This window comes from Dermacentor andersoni, chromosome 11 (assembly GCF_023375885.2).
Source record: "Dermacentor andersoni chromosome 11, qqDerAnde1_hic_scaffold, whole genome shotgun sequence".
NCBI lineage: Eukaryota > Metazoa > Arthropoda > Arachnida > Ixodida > Ixodidae > Dermacentor > Dermacentor andersoni.
In genome coordinates, this window is record NC_092824.1 from 8919897 (window position 1) to 8941125 (window position 21229).

The 21229-nt window shown below is 45.4% G+C and overlaps 1 protein-coding gene and 1 long non-coding RNA gene across 3 annotated transcripts in view; one reads left to right on the forward strand and one right to left on the reverse strand.

Moving 5' to 3' along the window:
• The window catches only part of LOC126518025 (uncharacterized), a 75460-nt gene extending 65294 nt beyond the window's left edge, over positions 1–10166 (reverse strand). Inside the window, exons 1-2 of one of the 2 annotated variants that reach the window (XM_050167867.3) lie at positions 9962–10162; positions 9878–9900 (exon numbers count right to left, since the gene is read on the reverse strand). In XM_050167867.3, the coding sequence (XP_050023824.2) occupies positions 9878–9900; positions 9962–10028 (90 nt within the window). In that variant the 5' untranslated portion in view covers positions 10029–10162. Of the gene's footprint in view, positions 1–9877; positions 9901–9961 lie in introns of both variants that reach the window. The other variant, XM_055064207.2, reaches the window with a different exon arrangement.
• Positions 10167–16632: 6466 nt separating this feature from the next.
• On the forward strand, positions 16633–18953 carry LOC129381390 (uncharacterized). Its single transcript, XR_008609578.2, has 2 exons — positions 16633–18505; positions 18574–18953. It is a non-coding gene; the product is annotated as an uncharacterized lncRNA (long non-coding RNA).
• The last annotated feature ends 2276 nt before the right edge of the window (positions 18954–21229 follow it).

Sequence of the window (21229 nt, forward strand, 5' to 3'; positions counted from 1 at the left end):
ACCGGCGCAGCTGCGTGGAAGTTCGGAATGCTGCGTAACTTCGAACAGAAAGTGAAAGCAACCGTATTTGCACAGCTATCTTGTTTGAAACAAACGATGACAATATAAACACGTCTATGCGAGCACTGTAAACGTGTTTCCGCAAGGCCGCGTTAGCAGTATCGGATCCGTTGACAGCCGCCGATGGCCAAGAGCCGGCAGGCATAGCTTGCTGGGCCATCGAATCCGACACTGGTTGTGCTTGTGACACGATCGCTTGCAGCTCGTATAACGAAGCGCCTATGTTAGTCGGCACAACGTGTACACAGTTATGTCACGCTTAAATTGCAGCACATTTGATTTCATTGGCGCTGACAGAAGCGAACGAGCATGCCAAGCGAGCTTGCGATCGCTGGGAGACGATGTAGGCCTAGCTTGCCAGCCGTCTGCGCGGGGCATCCGGGGCTGAGGGTCCTTGCGATGCGTACGCAGCTCGTAATAAAGCGCCTAAATTCGTCAGCACAATCAATGCCTGAACATTTATGTTTCTCTTAAGTGAAAATATGGTTAGTTTTCCCGGTGCCGTTAGTAGCAATGAGTAAACAGGCCAGTCAGGCGAGCCGCTTCGTATACAGACGATTGCTGGCGCGTCTGCGCTGACCACGTCCGAGTAGAAATCACGCCAACGATTTACTATTTCGCACAGCGTTTTATAACTCGCACTCTTTCGAGGCCACTTTATTCTAGAAGTTATTTCGTGTCAGAAACAAATTATAGCCCATTTATGCGCCGCCGTCAGCGGCGAAAGAGGTCCGCGTTTCGACCAGGGAGAGAAAAAAATTGGCTGTGGCTTAGCTAAGGTTAAGCCCAGGATGCGAAGCATACTAGAGTAGAAGTACTCCCAGATACACTCGCAACTTCATCCTGTACCTCGGACTCTGTGGAGGAACGCTGCTGTTTAGCCGCGTACTGTGCACGTCGCTTGACAAGCCGAACTTCTCGTTCTTCGGCTGTTTCCGTGGCTCTTTGTAACTTGCACTTTGCGGTCTGACGAGCGGCCCTTTCCTTTCCCGCCATCGCGCTATACAACTGGCCTGGACGAGAGCGCGCCGCTCTTTTATACAGCTGTTATGACGCCAGTGCCCTAGCGGGAGGAACGGGAGTTAGGCCGCAGCACCGGCTGTGCGACCACAGGTGAGCGCAAGAGTTGAGCCCGGCTTGCAGCTGTTGTGACGTCATTGCCCTAGCGGGAGGAGCGGGAGTTAGGCCGCAGTACCATCTGTGCGACCGCAGGCGAGCGCACGAGCTGAGACCCGGCTATGTAGCTACACGGCCGCAAGCGAGCGCACGAGTTGAGCCTCCGCTTTTTCAGCTGTTATGAGGTCATATAGTAGCTACGCGGCCGCGCACGGCGCAGCAAGGAAGAGCGTGGTTGTGCGGCTAGTATGCTTCGCATAAAAAACAGACACGATCGGAGCGGCGAGGCGCCCGCTCGCCGGCCCCGCCCCGCCGTATCTACCACGTGGCCATGACGTTCATGCTACCGGCGCTGTCATTGGCTGCAGTCGTCCGACCGATGCGGCAGTCGCAAGACAATGTTCAGCAAGTTGGTCGCGCACGCTGGCTGCGAGTCAAAGCATACATCATGGTTTTTTGCGAACACGTGACCACTTTGTTTACATTCCCGTTTGTCCCGTCTCGTTGCTCTCTGGAACCAAAACTTCGACTGGTCGCTACAAAAAAGACTGCAAATAATTACCTGTCACGCTCTGAAGTAAATGAGGTTTCGTGCCGTGATTACTGGGTCAATAACTACTTATTAAAGCAGAAAAAAACCACGTGGATTTTTTTTGTGTCAGTACTCCTTTAACCAAAAGTGGGTCAATATTAAGAATTCTGAGTTTTTCTTGCAAGATAAGGGCAAACCTTTTTGCCATGACCCGATTTCTAAAACTATTACCCTTAATGGGCATACGGGTTTGTGCGCCTTCGCATTAACCATGATTTGAAGGCAACTCGTCTTTGTGTTGTCAATTTCACGAAGCAACTGACTAAGGTCTGCCTTCATGCAAAGACGCTTTGTTTCTAGATTGATCTCTCTAAGAGATACATTATGACACTGGTTGAACACAGAGGCAATAGCAGAACAGGCTTTCTTATTAAAATCACCTTCCTTGAGGACTACAAAGCCACCTTCCTTGTCTGCTGGCAAAACACACAGTCGGCTATGCCTCAAGAACGAAGTTGCGCATGTAACCGGTTCACGTGATACAATTGGTTTGTTGTGCGAGAGCACATAAACCTCTTCAGAGATATATCGGTTCGCTTCACCTTGTGAGGCGCATTTTGAAATTCTTCGCACAAACAAGGCTCAGACGTTCCAGCACGCTCTACCTTGGTTCTACGGCGAACTTGGATCAAGTTCAAGAACACTGTCAATGTAGTCGGGAAGGCTAACCTCACCGAAGGTTCTGATGCCACAAGGTCCTGTTGGTCTCTTTAGAGCAACTTCCTAGCGATCATCATCAGCGGCACGAAATTCCTGTGGCAGAGGACCCTACCCGGCCTGCACACCAGCATCCCTAAATAGACCTACAGGACCTTGTGGCATCAGAACCTTCAGAAAGGTTAGTCTTTCAGACTATGTTGAAAGTGTTCTCGAACTTGATCCCAGGTTTGCCGTAGAACCAAGGTTGAGCACTCTGGAATTCCTGAGCCTTGTGCGAAGGATTTCAAAGTGCACCTCACAAGGCGAAATGAACCGATGTATCTCTGAAGGGGCCGATGTGGTCTCTCGCAACAAACCGATTGTCTCACGTGCACCGGTTACATGCACAACTTCGTTCTTGAGGCAGAACTGAATGTGTGTTTTGCCAGCAGACAAGGAAGGTGATTTTAATAAGTCTGCTCTGCGAATGCCTTTGTGTTCGACCAGTGTCATAATGTATCTCTTAGAAAGATCAAGCTAGAAACAAAGCGTAGTCACTTGCTTCGTGAAATTGACAATCCCTAGTTGGGGTGCCTTCAAAATTTTTAGTGCGAAGACGTGCAAACCTGAGTGCCCATTAAGGGTAATAGAGTCAGAAAACAGGTCATGGCAAAAAAATTTTGCTCTTTTCTTGCAAGAAAAACTCGGAATTCTTAACATTACCGACCCATTTTTGGTTAAAAGCTCTGAAGAAATTGTGGATTTCCTGAAAGAAAATTCTGACAAGAGCTATAAGCTTACTCCACTGACTTAAAAGACTTGTAGTACTCCTTGCCTCAACAAAAAATTAATAGCATGCATAGAAGACTGCATCATCAAGTACGGCGTGGTTGCCAGTTTCCGCCAGTTCATCCGTTCAGGGCTTTTCAGATATGCTTCATTGCTACCTTCACTTAACGTATGCAGCATGGAATGACAAAATATTCATTCAAAAGCAGGGTGTCTGCATCAGTACATGTTTGGCACCTATACTAAATGACATTTTTCAAGCCCACCATAACAAAAACCTGTTGCGTTCCATGTTGGGGCACAGGGTGGTTAAAGTTCTGCACGTTCTACAGCAGACAAGCTTTACAAAGTTTTTGTGCAGGCCTTAGCTCACTTACTCTCATGCTTGAAGAACCAAGTGATAACGTGCTGCGTTTCTTAGATATTCAGCTCGAGTTCGCGGAACGACACAAGTGTTGGGAGTATAAACCCAAGGCTAATAAGCCCCTGCTGCTGTATTGGTCTGCCCACTTGAAGCTCGTCAAGAGGAGCATTGCCAACTTGTGCTTTGGAAATTCACTAAAGAAATCTTGCCACCATAAGATCTATACGAGTCTTATGGATCAGTCGAGAAGGTTATCAGAAGCAGGGTTTCCGGAGTCAGTGCAGGTTTTGGTCATGGAATGGGTGCTAAAAAGATGCCATTCAGACAGTACAACTCAGGACACGGCAAATCAATGGTCTGAACACAGAGGGAAGGTAGCGGTAGTGCCCTATCTGAACGGCACATAGTCTTAACCCTTTCAGGGTCAATGACGTAAATATACGGCACGGCGGAACGAGTCCAAAATGGTTCATGCTGTATATTTATGGCACCGTCTGTACATTTAAAAAGCGCACCAATTTCCTCATTTTTTTCTTTTCTGGCATGAGCTGCCACTATGTGGGAATATAGGGAATTTTCTTCTCGCTCCTCCCTCTCTCGATTTTCGTTGCACGGTTTGTTTTAGAGCTAGTTTGCTCTGGCGTGTCTGTATACTACCGCTCGCGCATGCGCGGTCAGGTGGCAGTTTGGGTTTTCTTTCGCGACCGGTTTCGGCTTCTTGTGCTCGCAAAACTGATGGCTATCTCATTACTAATCGCTCAAAGGGCGGCTGCCTGTTTGTCGCTCGCTTAGTGCTGACAGGGGTGAGCATAGGAAGGGTGCCGCCATGCATGCGTTTCCTTTCTTTTTTGGGGGGAGACTCTCGATATGTAATTGCATCTGAGTGTAAATAAGTTAATGATTAGTGGAAGTTTGTCACACGTTTTGCTTTTTTAATGGGCACACAACCACATAGTTTGCTCGAGTGCGCTCACCAATGCAGTTCGATTATGCTATGGACATAAATATTAGTGTAAGAGCAGGAACATTTGAGACTTGTGAAATATTCTCGTGTGCGCATATTCTAAGCCTTGAACTCTACCAATGCATCAAATTTTTAATTATAAGGTTATTTCCTTTTTCTTATTGTTGTTATTCATGAATAAAGAGTACATATATACCAACACAAAATATTTTTTTCTCACTTTATGGTCACCCTAGAAAAACTACGGTAAATTTTTTTCAAAACAGGTCGCTCAGAAGAATTGGAATTTGCAATTTAAAACATTGACCCTGGGCGGTCACATGTGGCGAAAAAAATCGACCCTGAGAAGGTTAAGAAAATGGCTAGCTGCGTGGACACAAAAGTGGTCGTTTCAGCGCCAGAAGAACTCGTGAACATATGACAGTTAACGGACCCGTACCATAAGCCAGCTGTTGGATGCTTTACGAATCATCGTAAAACACCAGCAGGTTGCATAGAAACTGTTGCTTACGAGCTTCCGCTGTCCTGTGGGAAAAATACACCGGACAGACAGGAAGGTGTCTTAATGACCGGCTACGAGAACATAGTCTAAATGTGAGATATAAGCAATACAGTCATCTGTCAGCTCACTGTCAAGAATGCAGCTGTGCGCCGGTGTATGAGTCCTGCCATGTTCTTGCAAAGCACAAAGATAAAGGTGTGCAAGAGATTATTGAGGCTCAGGCTATCTGTGGGAATAGTGATACGTGTGTTAGTGCCCCTTCAGTCTACTTGTTTGATAAGGAGACCGCTTTTTTGGATGGTTAGAACTTGGATGATGTGGGGCCACTGTGCATGGGTGGTTGCTTCCTGAAAATAGTTGTTGAAGTTAGCACATTGTGGTGTCATCTCCCTTCTGTCCTGGTTCCCTGGTGCTAAATATGCTTTCCAAGTCAGTTTGCCAACATGCCCAACAAATGGCAAAGCTGGAATTACTGAAGCTTCATCTTTTTACTGATTTCATGTGATCATATGACGTTTGTTATTGCTTTCTCCGGTGTCTTCGTGAACTAAGCAAGGTATACCTTGTTTACAAATGCTGAATATAAGGGACACATTACAGGTAATGTTTAAAGTGTGCCAATTAGTTACTACCATTGCAGTAAATCACGCATCAAGCATTAACTTTTTCCCTACCATGGGGAAAATAGGTGTTCTTTGTAGGTTACGCCAGATTTTCTTTTTCTGAAGGAACTACTGCACTCAACATCTTATGTAATACATAAACAAAAAGCAGAATTAATGTTTGATGTTTAATGGCGCAAGGGCCAGGTATGGCCAAAGAGCACCATGCTAGGTTTAATGAGTTCGCAGGGGACTGATGTGTTCTGTGAAGTTAATGTGACGTGGCTGTAAAGGGGCCTAAAAGACGATGTAAATTCCATAAAATCTATGTGTAATAAAATTATGGAAATGACTATGACGTGTACTATGAACATTAAAATGCATTGAGAAAGAATGATGCAATATATAAAATATGCGAGATGCTAAAATTGTCTACAGCACTACTGCTTCACCAGAGCCCTTGAAACCCAAGGGCCCAGAAGCATGTGCTATACAAAGAAAACTATCGTAGCAGCATCCTCTGGGAAGAGGATGCACTACGAAAATAATGGGCTTGTAACATGTAGCACATCTTTCAAGAAAGTGAGGACTGCTTTGGTCTTAAAAAGCGGTTCTTCACCAAGAAACATAGCCGGATGCAGAGGGACGCAATGGTGGTATGCAAAAAGAAAATGTTTCCTCCTGTCTCTCTCAGCTTCCCAGCACTCTAGGGAGACGTGGAGGACAGTCAGCCTGTCGCCACATCTACCACAGGTTGGAGGCTCGTTACTGGTCAAGAGAAAGTTATGAGTGCCAAATGTGTGTCCTATTCTTAGTTTAGTGAATAGGACATCTGTTCTTCATGTTTTCGTAGTTGGGTGCTAGAAACCTAACTTCGGCTTAATTAGGTGAAGCTTATTACTCGTTTCAGCGTCCGACAAGCGTTGCGAGTGGCTTCGCAGTTTGTTTCTTAGAAAAGGCTTCATGTCTGTGGCAGGGACAGCAGCAGAACGAATACCCTGCAATACTATTGATTTGGCGATCTCGTCGGCAAGCACATTTTCCTCGATTCCTCTATGGCCAGGAACCCGGCATATTACTACATGTCTATGTGATAAATAGATGTTGCATAAGAGTGAGTAGAGTTCATTGAAGACAGGATTTGTATGCTTTTGTAAAGGAATGAGTGCTTTTACAAGACTTAACGAGTCTGTGAATATGATTGCTCTGTCAAGTGCTAGTTTATATGTTTTACTGAAGACAGTACTGCATAGGCTTCTGCAGTGAAGATACTTCTTAGGGGGTTCAACACGTCAGATTCAGAAAATGAGGGACTAACAGCAGCGTAGGACACGCCAGCATGTGATGTTGACACATCTGTGTAGAATTCGGAGCAGCAGTACTTCGATTAAAGTTCACGGAAATGCATAGCAATTGCAAGCTTAGGAGCTTGCGTTGTGATCTCTACAGAGGATACGTCACATTCTATCCCCTGCCACTCCCAGTGCGGTAATAGCTTAGCTGCAGGCATTAGGCTATGCTCGAGTATTGGGACATCCATTTCTTCGCTAAGTTCTCTTACATGCAGTGGCAAAGGAAACGAAAAAGCGTTTGACACGTCAAGTCGTCAACTGTTGTGAAACACGGATGTTCCTTATTAGAACACACTTTGAGAAAATAGGTGAAGCTGACGTATGTTCTTTGAAAATGGAGTGATCACTCATCTGACTCTACGCATAGACTTTCGACAGGGCTTTTCTGAATGTGCCAGTGACCAGGCGGATACCCAGATGGTGGACGGGGTCTAACATCTTTAGCGTGCTCGGGGCGGCAGAGTGATAAGCCACGGCACTATAGTCCAGTCGTGATCGAACTAGGCTCCTGTAGAGATGCAATAAACACTTTCTGTCGCTACCCCATGTTGTGTGGGATAGGATTTTAAGTAAGTTCATTGTTTTTAGACATTTTGTTTTAAGATATTTTATGCGTGGAATGAAAGTAAGCCTGGAGTCAAGTATAACACATAGGAATTTGTGTATCTTGTTCACAAAAAGCAGGAAATGCACTTTTCATGCACAAATTTTTATTAGTTAGATGTATGTCATAACAAAGATATAAATTACTAGAATAAAGGTTGTGGTATAAAACTGATCTAAGCTGGTAAAGACATGCTTGTATCTACTAAGAAAAAGATGTAAAAAAATGGAGATATACAAAATGTGTTGCCATCTAATAGGCACTGTCTCAGAAAAAGATCAAAATTTTTCCTTGAACAGGTATTCCATGACAAAAATTTTACTGCAGTCACTACAGTTTGGTGTGCCAGGCTGGGGCCACCAGTGTTCCGGTCTGGCTTGCACCGGTGTCAACGTCCAAGGAAAAGGCAGCATCCTCAGACTTGCTGCTGCTCGATCCATCAATAAAATCATCCGTGGACGCAGCGGAATCACAAGATCTGCCTTTTTTTTAAGCATGCGCACCACTCCCAAAGGCGGCCATTTTTGCTTTCTACTTTGACAATTCCAAAACTTCGGAGTGCGTTAAAAAATTAACACCTGGCAGGAATAAAACGAACCGCTTAGAACACAAAAATATAGTTCTCCAATTTAAAGTCCTAAGGTGCAGAGTATACGTGAGCAGCGCGGAAGGCTTCGAATGCGGCGTTTCAAACTGTCGATAGCAAGCGGCCATTTTCGCTTTCTACTTTGCCGATTGCGAAAACTTCAGAGCGCATTCAAAAATCACCACCTGGGGGAAAAATGTGAGAGAACAAAAATATCCTCCACGTCCGATAGCGCAGTGTGCTCGTTAGTGGCGTTTCAAACCATCGTTAGCGGGCTAACAATGCCCAATAGGCATGGTACGGAAAGAGTTAAGGAGATTCATAAGTGTAATGTTTCACGAACACCAATTCTATGCCACTAGCCTGAGGGAGAACTATGAATGCAACCGAAATCGATTTTTATGAACATCAGAGCGTGGGGAGGGGAAGAGGGGCCACCACTATTCTGGTGAAGTAAGCTGTGTGTGGCTGAACTACTACCTTTGTAAAAATTTCTTAATAAATGTTCGATAGCATTATATGTGGGCAAGGTTTCAAAAGTAGAACTTGTATACGGGCAACAATTTCAAGTATTTTTTATGGCGACGAAGCTCTCAGACAGGCAAGATTGCTTAGATATTAATGGCTGGGTGAAGCGGTTATTTTCTTAGTGCCAATTCATTTACTCAAGCTGTGCCAGGTGGCTCTTCTTTTTTTTTTCCACACTGAACCTGCGCACAGAATATTTATGCCGATATGGTCTCCCATTTTACATGCGCTTTAGGTTACACATACCTTGTGGTGGGTCCCCGAACAACTTTGGGGGACTCATCCTTCAGTCAGCAAGTGCAAGTTGTTGCAACCTCTTCAAGAAAGAATCTACTTGGATGATTTGGCTGAACAACAAAAGAATGCGCTTGTATATGTACCAGCCCCACATTCTTGGTTACTGCAGTAGTTCCATTCGCTGCGTATAATTGCCATCAGCCTCAGAGTCCCAAGTTGAGGACATAAATATTTCAAAGTTACAAGCCTCAAAGTGCAAGGATGGGGTTTTGGTGCAGCACCGCACTTGAGTATTCAAGCACTAAGTCAGGGCACAAATTTTTAAAAGCTAGGAACATGATCTATAAAGCATGAAATCTGCACCAGCTGGCAAAAAACCAGTGCAACAGCAAATTGGTGAAATGAATACATCTGGGCTTGTGCAGAAAATCTGACTAAATATGCAAGGGCAATTCAGGATGACGCCAAATTTCAAGGAAAGGAAAACAAACCTTATTTGTACACATACACATACATACCCTGTTCCCTCTAAAAGACATCATGCGTCGCTTTTGCTGCCTAGACGTCTCACACTGTGCAACCGCCCGATTTGGTGTTTGCATTTCTATGTACGTAGCTTACAACTGTGCGATGTGGTGCATAAACATAAACACTGTATGAGATATTACGTCATGGAGCATGAAAGTAAACACAATATGCACTGCCATCAGTTGAACAGCATTTGATTAACCGCTTTGCTTCACACAGATTTAACATGTCCGTTGGATGGTTGGCACATACCCCCCCCCCCCCCCCCCAACTGTCTTCATTTCACGCGAGTTAATCTTTTATGCAGACGGCCTAGCCCATCAAACTTAAAGTATGTTATAACCTGCATTCAGGCACAACAAGCTATCAAGTATGACGGTTAGTAGACAGCCTCTCGAAGAAGCATTGACTTACAAGCAGCGGTGGTCTTCGTTGTTCTAATGAGAAAGAAAATGCGTGTGATTGGAAACGGTACATATGACAATAATGGAGCCTTACCTTGATCGCTGCCTCGGCCTGACACGGGCCTAAACTGGGTGTAAATGTTGTGGCTCCGGCCAGCCATAACGAGACATCGTTAAGGACAATAATTGTAAAACCTAGACAGGCCGCTCGCGCCGCAGCGTCTTCGAATGCTTCAAATTCATCGCCAAACTGGATGGTGACGATGACAATAATGCCTTTGGCCGAAGTCATAGGGTTTCTAAATAAATACAGATGATGATGATGATGTCCTTGATGAGATTGGCGCTTACCCACTCGCGGGGATTGGCCAAGAGTCGGGCAGACTTTGCTTATGTGTTCACACGGAGGAAGGAAACTAAGGAGAGGCCCTGACGTCACTCTTTGTGAAGCAAAAGTGAAGCCGGAAGTTGGCGTTGCTCATGGCGATGCTCCGCCTTTTGTGTCACCCTCCTCTCTTGTTTACATCTTTCGCGAAACCACGCCGCGCTGCGCGTGGTTTCGCACGCGGAGCGCGCGCGCTCGCGCAACATCCGGCAGAGCACGGTGCAGGTAACACAACGCAACAAGACACGGTAACTAACGCAAACCCGCCCACACAGCGCCTTTGCCACGGCACGAAACCTACCAGAGCAACACGTGTGCGCGCTCAAAAAATCAGAACAACGCCGCCATTGTGGCCCAAAAGGCGTGGCCATGCAGCAAAAAAAAATAAAAAAGCAGCAAAAGAAATGAGAACCTATACGTCATTTCCGCCACACTTTTCTCCTAGCGCGCGGAGGGGGTAGGGCCTCTCCTTAGTTTCCTTCCTCCGTGTGTGTTCAGAAAATGGGGGTAAGGATCTAAAATACAGATGCCTGCCGCATTGTCCGGTAATCACGGTTCCGGGCCCTCTCCCTTTTTTTCCTCCGTGAAAAGGCAACGAGCGCCTCTTATGGCGAACGCCGGCAACTTAGATCACGTGCTCCGGCCTCTGAGATTACAATGTCATCTGTCACCGTCTCGGAGGCTTGCGATAACGCTCGCTAACAGACGCCCGCGCATATAACGCGCCGGCGGATGCATTCAGCCGCCGCTGCCACATCCGCCAGAAGTCAAGGCAACGAAGGATGGATGGATGGATGGAAGGTGGGAGCGTCCCCTTTGAACCGGGGCGATGGCAGTTGCCACCATGCTCAGATTTTTATTTTGCCTTTTATTTTTATCTGTGTTGTGTGTTATTGAATTTCTCGATTTTCTTTAAATACGTCTTCCTACCCTTTTAACCTTATGTCACCTCTCTGCTTTTGAGCCACCAATCCTCCGATCGCCTTTTGCTAATTTCCACCGCACCTTTATTTACATGACTATCATTATCTCTGAACCCTAGGGCCTCAGGAAGGGTGACTGTGGCCGCATCGACATCGGGGTTGATACCATCACATTTTAGTATGAGGTGTTCCATTGTTTCTACATATTTACCACACACAGTACATGTGTCTTCTTCTTCGTTAAATTTCTTTTTATAGCTCCGCGTTCTAAGACATCCTGATCTCGCTTCAAAGAGTAGGGCACTGCCTCTTGAGTTATCATAAAACGCTTCCTTCCTGATCTGCTGTTTCCAGTATCGATATAGTTCTACACTATGCTTATTTCCCATTGAATTTATCCAATTTTTACTATCCGCATTTTTAATCTGTCGTTTAATGCTCTGTCCTTTTTCGTCCTCGTGTCTGGCATACTTACTGCTTAGCTTTCTAGTTCTTTTCCGCCATTGTGAGTCAACGCTCTTTCTGTATAGGTATTTAAACACCTTAGCTGCCCACCTGTTATCATCCAATTTCCTCAGACGTTTTTCGTATAGGATTTTACTCTGAGCTTCCCGTGCTTCGAATGACGCCCAGCCCATCTCCCTGTACTGCTTCGTTTGTGGTTTTCCCGTGGGCACCTAGTGCTAACCTTCCCACAGCTCTCTGATTTACCTCTAGTCTCGACTGAACCTCTGCCCTTAAACACAGGACCGCATTCCCGAAAGTAAGCCCCGGCACCATTACTCCCTTCCAAATGCCTCTCAGTACCTCATACCTGTTGTAACCCCACAATGCCTTATGTTTTATTATCCCGGCATCTCTTCGCCCTTTTGCTATTAGAGACTGTTCGTGCTTTTCCGTGTACATCTGCCCTTTGTTTATCCAAACCCCGAGATACTTGTATTCGGCCACTCGGGGTATTTCGTGGCCTTGTATTGTAAGCTCCTGATCAGTTGTATCGTTGAAAAACGTCCCACCGGACTTAGCTGCACTAAAACTGAAACCTAAACTGTCCCCACAGTAATTAACCAGAGTTTGCAAATCTTCCTGGCTATCTGCGAACAGTACAATATCGTCCGCATACATTAAACCCGGTAGTCGTTGCTCAACAACCTTTTCGCCTAATCTGTACGACAGATTATACCCTAGATTGCTTCGTTGTAACCTTCTTTCCATGCTTATCATATAAAGCATGAACAGCAGCGGTGATAGAGGACAACCTTGCCTTAATCCTTTGTGAACCTCGACAGTTGTCGTACTCTTGATTCCTTCCCATGTTATTTCAACATTATTTTCTCGATATAATTCCTGTAGAAAATCAATTACCTCATTACCGATACCTTCAGCTTTTAATATGTTCCACAGGAGTTCCCTGTTCACATTGTCGTATGCACCACTTATGTCCAGGAAGGCTAAATACAGAGGTCTATTTTCCGCCTTAGCTATTTCTATGCACTGGGTAAGCACGAACAGGCTATCACCTAAGCGCCTACCACTTCTGAACCCGTTCTGAAGTTCTCCAAGTATTCTATTACTTTCTACCCATGACTGCATTTTTAATTTCACCGCCTGCATCGTCAGCCTATATATAACTGATGTTATCGTAATTGGTCGGAAAGATTTTATGTTCTTCTTATCACCTTTTCCTTTATAAATCAAATTCATTTTACTCTGTTTCCAGCTGTGCGGAATTTGCTTATTTGTTATGACTGCCTCCAATGCTTTTATCAGCGTTTCCTTGCTTCTTGGGCCAAGTTCATTAATTAACTTGATTGGAATTTCGTCTATCCCCGCGGACGTGCATTTTGGAACATTTGCCTCCGCCTTTTTCCAGTTAAGATTGGTCAATCTAAGCTGTTTTCTATTATGCTATTCTGTGTTGCTCCCTCACTTGGGGCGATTACCCTATCGTCTTTCCTAAATGACTCTGCTATAACTGAACCAATGTAGTTCACAGCGTCATCTCCCTCTAAACAATTTCCTTCGGCATCGTGAATCTGTTCCTCTTTTCTGTGATTAGCTTTACCCAGCCAGCTTATATGGTTCCAGAATTTTCTTGACCCCCCTTTAGTTGCATCGCGAGCTTCAGCCAGCCAGCGATCAGAGGACTGCTTTATTTTAGCCTGGACGAGGACCTGCACTTGTTGTTTCTTTTGTCGATAATATTCCCATTTTTGGCCTATTTCCTCTTCAGATAACTGCGCCCTCTTTGCTTCTCTGTGTTCCCGAGATGCCCACCGTCGTTGTTCGATGGCCTCTCTAATTTCCTTATTCCACCAACTTCGTGGCTTCCCCTTTCCTCTCCAGCGGTTTACTCCTTTTACCTCTTTTATTTTTGTACTAATGAGTAGTTCTAACTGATTATAATCCCATCTTTCCATGGGATGTTTCATTATTGCTTCCTCTATGCCAGCCGCTATTTGCGCTATTTGCGCGTCATTTATGCGTACTCTTTTTGGCTTCCCTGTATTTCTCTTTTGAGTAGGGCTCCCAACTGTAGACTAATACGCTTATGATCACTTCCGAGGCTGTACTTCCCCTCTTCGTCTATTTCCATTATTGCTAGCTTGCTATACAATCCCTGCGACATTAAGCAGTAGTCAATGGTCGTTTGTCTGTTACGGGACTCCCACGTGATTTGTCCCTCACACTTAGTTTCTCTATTTACTATAACTAGGTTGTGTCGTTCACAGAAGTCTAGCATCATCTTCCCATTACAATCTGTGTATCCATCCAGATCCTCGATGTGGCCATTCATGTCACCCAGCAGACAAATATCGGCACCTTCTCCAAACTCCTTTATATCGTCATCGAGACACTTCACTAGATCTTTGTTCTCTTGCCTGTATTTGTTCCCTGTCCTAAATAAACTACTCCTAGCCATGCCTTTTTACCGGCAATTGTACCTGATACCCAGACATGTTCTTTGCAAGTTAACTTTATTCTTTGCCAATTTGTTCCTTGGTGTATGAGAATACCTACTCCTCCTCCCTTCCTCTCCGTTGTTGTCCTATTGCTCCCTTCCCAGACGTAGCCTTCAATAAGCGGTGGGTCTTCTAGATCCCTGAGGTGTGTTTCGCATAGCGCGTATACACCTACTTCTTCGTCCTTTAACTGCTGTTCTATTTCTAACCACCTCGCTCTCTTTCTACCGCCTTGCATGTTTATGTACCTGATCCTGGTGTTAAATTTATTTGTAGTTTTCTTCCTGGACCTCCTAGTGGCCATTTTATTGGCGTCAGCCTCTATTGCACTTTCTACACTGTTTCTACCTACCCCTATGCCCTGAGGCGCAGCGGACCCCCTAAAAAAGCTACTGCCCGACCTGCCAGGCGCCAGCCGATCTCGGCTCCTAGCCTTCCATTAAAGTGGATGCCATCTCGTGTAAAGCCTCCGCCAAAGCCTGCTCTATGCACTTCTCTGTTTATGTCTGCCACTTCAAATCCTTTCTCCTGGCTTAGCTTTCTTATTTCACAATTTACAGCCACAACGTCCTTGGCAATTGCTCCGTTCCTTCCTTGCACCTCCGGCACTGTGCATACCACGATCTGGACTTGCTGTGCTGTCGCCCTTAAATCGTCCACTCCCTCCGAAGTTGAAGGCAACGAGCGCCGCCTCACGGAATTTATGCTGAACTAAGGGAACCGCCACTGCAATGGGAAAGCGAGCAACGCGGCGGGTGATAAATATCATATAAATACTCTAGAGGGAAATGTGGCGCTAGTGTCTACGGGGGCTCTCATGAGCGTTGCAATCTACATGGGAATGATGGGAAGTACATGCTTTCAGAAGAGGGTTGTAGCGCCGAAAAACACAATACACAGCAAGTGAGACAGGACAGGCGCAACTTCCAACTGTTTATTCACCGCGTATGCGAATGAATATAAGGACAAATCAAGATGGGTAGCAAGAACCACACATGCGCGCGAGGGTTTTTACAAAAAAGCGGATAAAGATAGGTGAGGCACACACGTATCTCACGCCGGTGTATCTAAAAAAGCAGTTTCATTCTTATAAATGGAGATAGATGGGGTGCTAACACAATCGCTACAGTTTCTTTCAATATAGAAGGCCTCCAACACTTCACGGGCTGTCTGGTCCTTACTTCTGTTTAAAACCTTTGCTTCTTTCAGCCTTGCCACACACTTAATCTTCCTTTCTTCTCCGCAGGCCTTACAATGATGCGGCAGATGTGAACCAGTGCCATTATGTATATCCCGATTATGTTCCGCTAATCGGCCGTTAATACAACGGCCGGTTTGTCCGATGTACTTCTTTCCGCATGGGAGAGGTATCTGATATACGACTCCCACGGCACATTTGACAAGCGGAGCTGCATGTCTCTTTTTACATTCAGTTTTGTTTACCTTGTTGGGATCAGTTTTAACGCACAAGCCAGCCAGTTTCTTTGGGGCGGAAAAAACCACAGGAACCTTATATTTTGTCGCTACATGCTTCAAATTGTGCGCTACCTTATGGGTGTACGGCAACCGGTCTACTTTTGCTTTTGGTGACGTCATCTTGGTCGCCCTTTTTTCTACTTTCTTTTCAATTTTCGCAGCAAGACTTTCAGCTACTCCGGTTAAGATCGAGGTTGGAAAGCCTGCTTTTTCCAACTTCCGAATCTGGGTGTGAAAGCTTTCCCCTGCCTTATGGCAACAAGATTCCTTCAGCGACGCTTCCAGGCACATCTGAGCAATGGCGCGCTTTACTGTCTTTGAATGGGAGGAATCATAGGGCATTAGTTCTTTTTGTGCGCGAGGGTGATACATCCAGCAAAAGCTTTGGTCATTACGTAGAGTTAGTAGAACAACTCTAGAGGAAAAGCTGGGCCGGAAAAGTGGGAACCTCTAGGGCGCCGCCCTGTTGCTACTGGTCAATGTGGCCAGCGCAATTACTATTGAAAGAGCTGAAAACAAGTACAGGTCACCGTATGCTTTGTCACCTAAAAACGCATACCTGAGGTTTTATGAAGGTGGTGGGTTAATATTAAGTTTACAGAAAGCGATCACTAAGTCCGTGACTTATGTAAATTACGAACTACGCATTCATTTAATAAAGGATGACGCGAATTTCGGTTTCGAATCTGGTTTTTGGATGCGTAGTAGTTTCGTACAGTTTAGGTTTGACATGCGATCGCGCGTCGACATCGGACGCTATGGCACACTCGTGCCTTCTGTGCCACCGAAGCCCCGAAGTACCCAGGCATATACCTTCACATGTAAGTAAACGAATGTATCGCCTTGTTGAGAATATCACGCAAGTAGGCAGCTCTTCTGGGGCATCACAATCGTTTGAGAAGCGTCACAGTAGAGCATTTTTCTACATACGGAGCGGCGTTTTTATTTGCAGGTTTCCCTTCAGTAGGAAATTGCTGGACAGGCGGACCAGCGCACCGAAATTGTACTGGCGAAGTGTACTGGCGAAGCCACAAGCAACTCAAAGAATCTGTTTAATTGTTGCAATTTGAACAATCACGCTTCTACAAAGGCCACAGCAGAAAAACAGCCTGATGCCGAGTATTTCTGTGCCACGAAGTAATCAAGAGGCGAGTGCCTAATGCGGACGAAATCGAGTGCATCGAGACTTAGAACGACAGAAAGCTGAGCTAGTTGGTAAGGATTCATTATGCAAAACAGAGGTGAGGCGTGCAGACAGGACACAAGAGTAGAGAAGTGGGCGGCGCTCGTGTTGCATGTTTGCTTGTAAATACTCTATTCTTGTGTCCTCTCTGCACGCCTCACCTCCGTTTTGCATAACGAGAGTATCAACCCACATATTAATAGCGTAGGCGTTTTATTAACTGTGCAATATTTTCAACACTTCCTTGCATGCCATTTCATGTGGAATATCTTTTTTGGTCACAAATTTGTGCAGCGAATATATTTGCATGATCGACTTCGGGCCTGTAGGTCCGTTCACTTGCACTTGATGCTGAGTCTTTTACATGTATCCATAAACTGCAGATATGCAAATCAGATCCCTGCGAGCATTTTCAAAATTCAGTTATTTTAGACAACAGGCACATATGCAATACTGACATAATCTCAAATACGTACCACTAAGCAGCTGGGACACATTTTTGTTGACCATACTCGCAGGTAAAATAAGTAGATTATGTGGACAGCTCCAGCTCATTTTCCTTAAGTCAGTGTGTACAAGGGGTATGCAAAAATAATTTTTTTCTCGCGCACCGATTCTTTTGCTGTATAAGCAAGAGAACCCACCACGTTAGTGTAACGTATCTTGTACATCACACTAATAAGTGCTTTAATTTACCAAGTGAGATGAGTTACTTTTATGGATCATTCAGTCATATCACACTGCAAGCTGCATTCATCAATCTTCAATTGGATTTCGCATGAAACATGTTTCCCTTTTATGCAGATATGCAATGGCAAGCCCTTCCGCGTGTTCCAAAGGTAAAATTTAAGTTCGAAATTAAAGAAGACATTTCTAGTCAGAAACAAGCAAAAATGGTGAATGCAGAGTATCAGAAGCCCAAGGTACAGAAATTATGAGAAGTGTCGAATGATTTTAAGGAAAGAGGCGTATTTGAAAATACAAGACTCTTTAGGGGAGGTCAAGCAAGTCAATATAGGTAGAATACTCTGCAAAATTATGCGAGTGAGGGGATGTCAAACAATGGGTCAGGAAATCCGTTGTTTTTCTGCAAAACAAAAGCTGATTGCCATTACATAAGTCACTTTAGCATCATGAGACTGCTGCTTGATAAATTCAGAAATAAACCAAAAAGCAAGACACGCAAAAAAAAAAAATTAATGATGCTCTCTCCACACTGGGATAAATAAAAACATCACATCTAATGTGGACATATCAGACGCCTTGTGAAACACTAAAGGAAAAAATTCAGTTTCGAGCTATGGCACTTGCCGCATAGATGTGGGGGGGCCTTGCACTAATATTGATAGTTGCCACTGCATTTAGAAATTAAAAGCATTCATGCAGACAAGGATGATTCTTTATATTTTTGGCTACCACTTCAAATGCCTCCACCAGGTGTTACAATGCTGCACGTAGCCATACTAAGGATCTCGCAGCAACACCTGGGGGTACAAAATCAGAAGCAGTCAAAGTGCTGGTGTGTACTGGACACTATGTTTGAAAACTTTAGGCAAGAAGAGTGCAAGAAGCAGGCATAACAACTGCATTTAATTCCGTAATTCCACATTTGATGGCCTTTTCTTTTTGCTTAGACAATGCCTACGCCTAGCCACAGCAGCTCCCTCATACAGACTCCGCAAGCCAAGAGGCCGTGGAGGCAATGCAGGTAAGAGGCAAGAAGCAATAGCACTGGTATCGACATTCATCTAATTTCTTTCTTTTTCTTTTGTTTAGGTAGCCAGCACACCCCGAACAGCCACCTTGACTGCGGGTGTCACCCTAGTCGCCAAGGAAACATTTGAGGGAAAGCGACAGGCAATGTGGACAGCCACTTCTCCATGTAAACAATACTCTTTCTCTCGGACGACTCCTATGCCTCACTAGGCCAGCACATTTGTGCACAAAGATGCTGCGGAGGCACGTGCAGGTCCGAGGCAAGAAGCAGTGGCACTGGTGTCGACATTCACCCACTTTCTTTTTCTTACACTGAGGCAGCCAGCACACCTCGAACAACCACCTTGACTGCGGGTGTGTCAGTAGATTCCTGTTGTACATATGCTCATAATAAACTTCAGTAAACTTGAACTTGATAATAAACTTGAAGGCAAATGGGACATTGATGCATTGTTTTTTGAGCATTTATTGTACACATACAATGTATGTTATACTTTGCAGTGCTACAGAGTGTATTTTGAAGCTTCCCCCTATGTTTTGCACCTTTAATTACATATGTGTTGTGTGGCCCTCAATGCAGTTCATGTTGTAGCAGCTGTTGTTGTCTGTGTATTGCACATTGGCTTAAGCTCGTGACATCCACATACTTCTCTGACATATGCAAAATAAAGTTCTATGTAGTCCTCAGTGTTACAACAAAAAATGAAAGTAAACAATCCGATCGTGGAATTATGTTTATTACAGTGATTCCTATGACAGTTACTGACAAGTTGACAACTTTAACTGGTCAATCCGTCCATAGCCTCCTCTATTTTTCAAAAATAAAGGAGGCTATGATCCGTCATGGCAAGGAATTGTATTTATGCATAAAAAAAAAGGGGGGGGAGGGGGTATAGGATTAGGGCGGCCCGAAAAAATGTACCAACACCGTCCTCTAGACCCATTCCGTTAAGGTACCGTAACAAAGCGTATTATGCATAAAGTTCATACAACCAACTCTGATATTACTACACACGCAGGCGACGCGAGCTACATTTGCCATGACGCATTCGCGACTGCACCGGATGCCCTCCATATTACTCTCGTTAATCGTGCTCACTGCACCGAGGCAAAAGTAAGATAATGGGCGCAGGTGCCTTTAAAGTATCTCGACCTTGCGAGGCACTGCTGCGCGTGCCAGGTGAGCTGTCCGTGCGAACACTCCCTGGAACACACCTGCCTCGGCGGCCCCAACCTACGTACCGTACTGCTTCGAGCTTTGATCCCCCCACTGTCCCTCGGGTGCCCTGGAGTTCCTGCGCCTCAGGTGCTCTCCTGAGACTTCCGTTTGTCGGTTACATGTGCCCCACAGCTGGATCAGTACTTATAATAATAAAAAACCCCGATCTATCGTCGCGACGATAGATCGCGAAAGCGGCTTTTGTAACATACCGCGCCCAGCGAAGAGAATTACGGAACGCCAACGAGGAATCTGACCACAGCTTCGAGCTCGTAACCTCGTCGAGTGACACTCCTGCAACAAGCGTGACCGCTGAAAACCGCATACCGCCGCAAACTTCAACAGGATCATCCCTCGGTTGTATAACTGCCACATGTACGGCCAACATGGATCACACCCACACCGTCCCGCAACATAGAATAAAGAACCGACTTATAAAGCCCAAACACACGGCTGCACGCACACATCACGACACTACTAGCGTGGCGCCATGCTGCTTCGCTGCTACGGTTGCCTGATTAAAACTGACTACTGTCACCAAGTCTAGCAAGCGTCTCAGGAGCTGGTAACCTCGGCGCGTAGCAACATGGCGGCGCTCTTGCGGTTCCCGATTTCAATGCATGGGCCCTATGGGTAGCTTGTCCTTTAGAGTCAGTATAGTAACTCTATGGCAGAGGTAGAATGTCTGCCTTCCACGCAAAAGACCGCGGTTCGAATCTCAGCTAGTGGTAACGTTCCTATCTTTATTTTAATACTTTAAGTGTTGACGTTTAGATTCTTTATACTGCTACTTAATACCTGCTTCCATTGCTATGTAATGCAAGAAAGAGTGAACTATAACATGGAGGAATAAGAACAAAATGAATTTTTTTTAACATTGAAGGATGGATGGATATTATGAGTGTCCCGTTTGGAACGGGGCGGTGGGTTGCGCCACCAAGCTCTTGCTACTATACTGCTTAATATCCTACCTAGGTTAAACAATGAAAAAAAAACACTATGAGCTACCACGCCCAAATTTTCTGATCCCCTATTGCGAACTGTGCTTTTGTACGTCTCCGTCTTTTGTCGTTTCCCTACTTTTCTTCCACCAATCCTCCAGTCGCCTCTGTTAAGAATGGCGAGCTGCAAGGAAAAAATTGCCACCCAATTACGACTGGTGGACAAGGCGCGCATCCCCCACTCTCCGTCACTGCAGCTAGACTGCGTTCGAAGAAGCGGGCTTTGTGCTGAAAACCACCTCCATCCACGAGCCCCATATCCGTTGTGACGAAACGGGTTCGACGGACGAACTATTGTGCTCGAGGTCCCCAGCGCGAACCTGATTTTGCTACGCATGAGCAAGCCGCGGCGGGACAACGAGCTACCCAGAATGTCTCCGAGCTTCCCGGAACGACTCCCCTCTGTCGTCGGCTCCAGTCCTTCGCACCTGTGTGTTTGCGTGTGTGTGTGCGTCACCTTGTCGCGGGAGGCGGCTAGTTTTGCGATGACGAAACG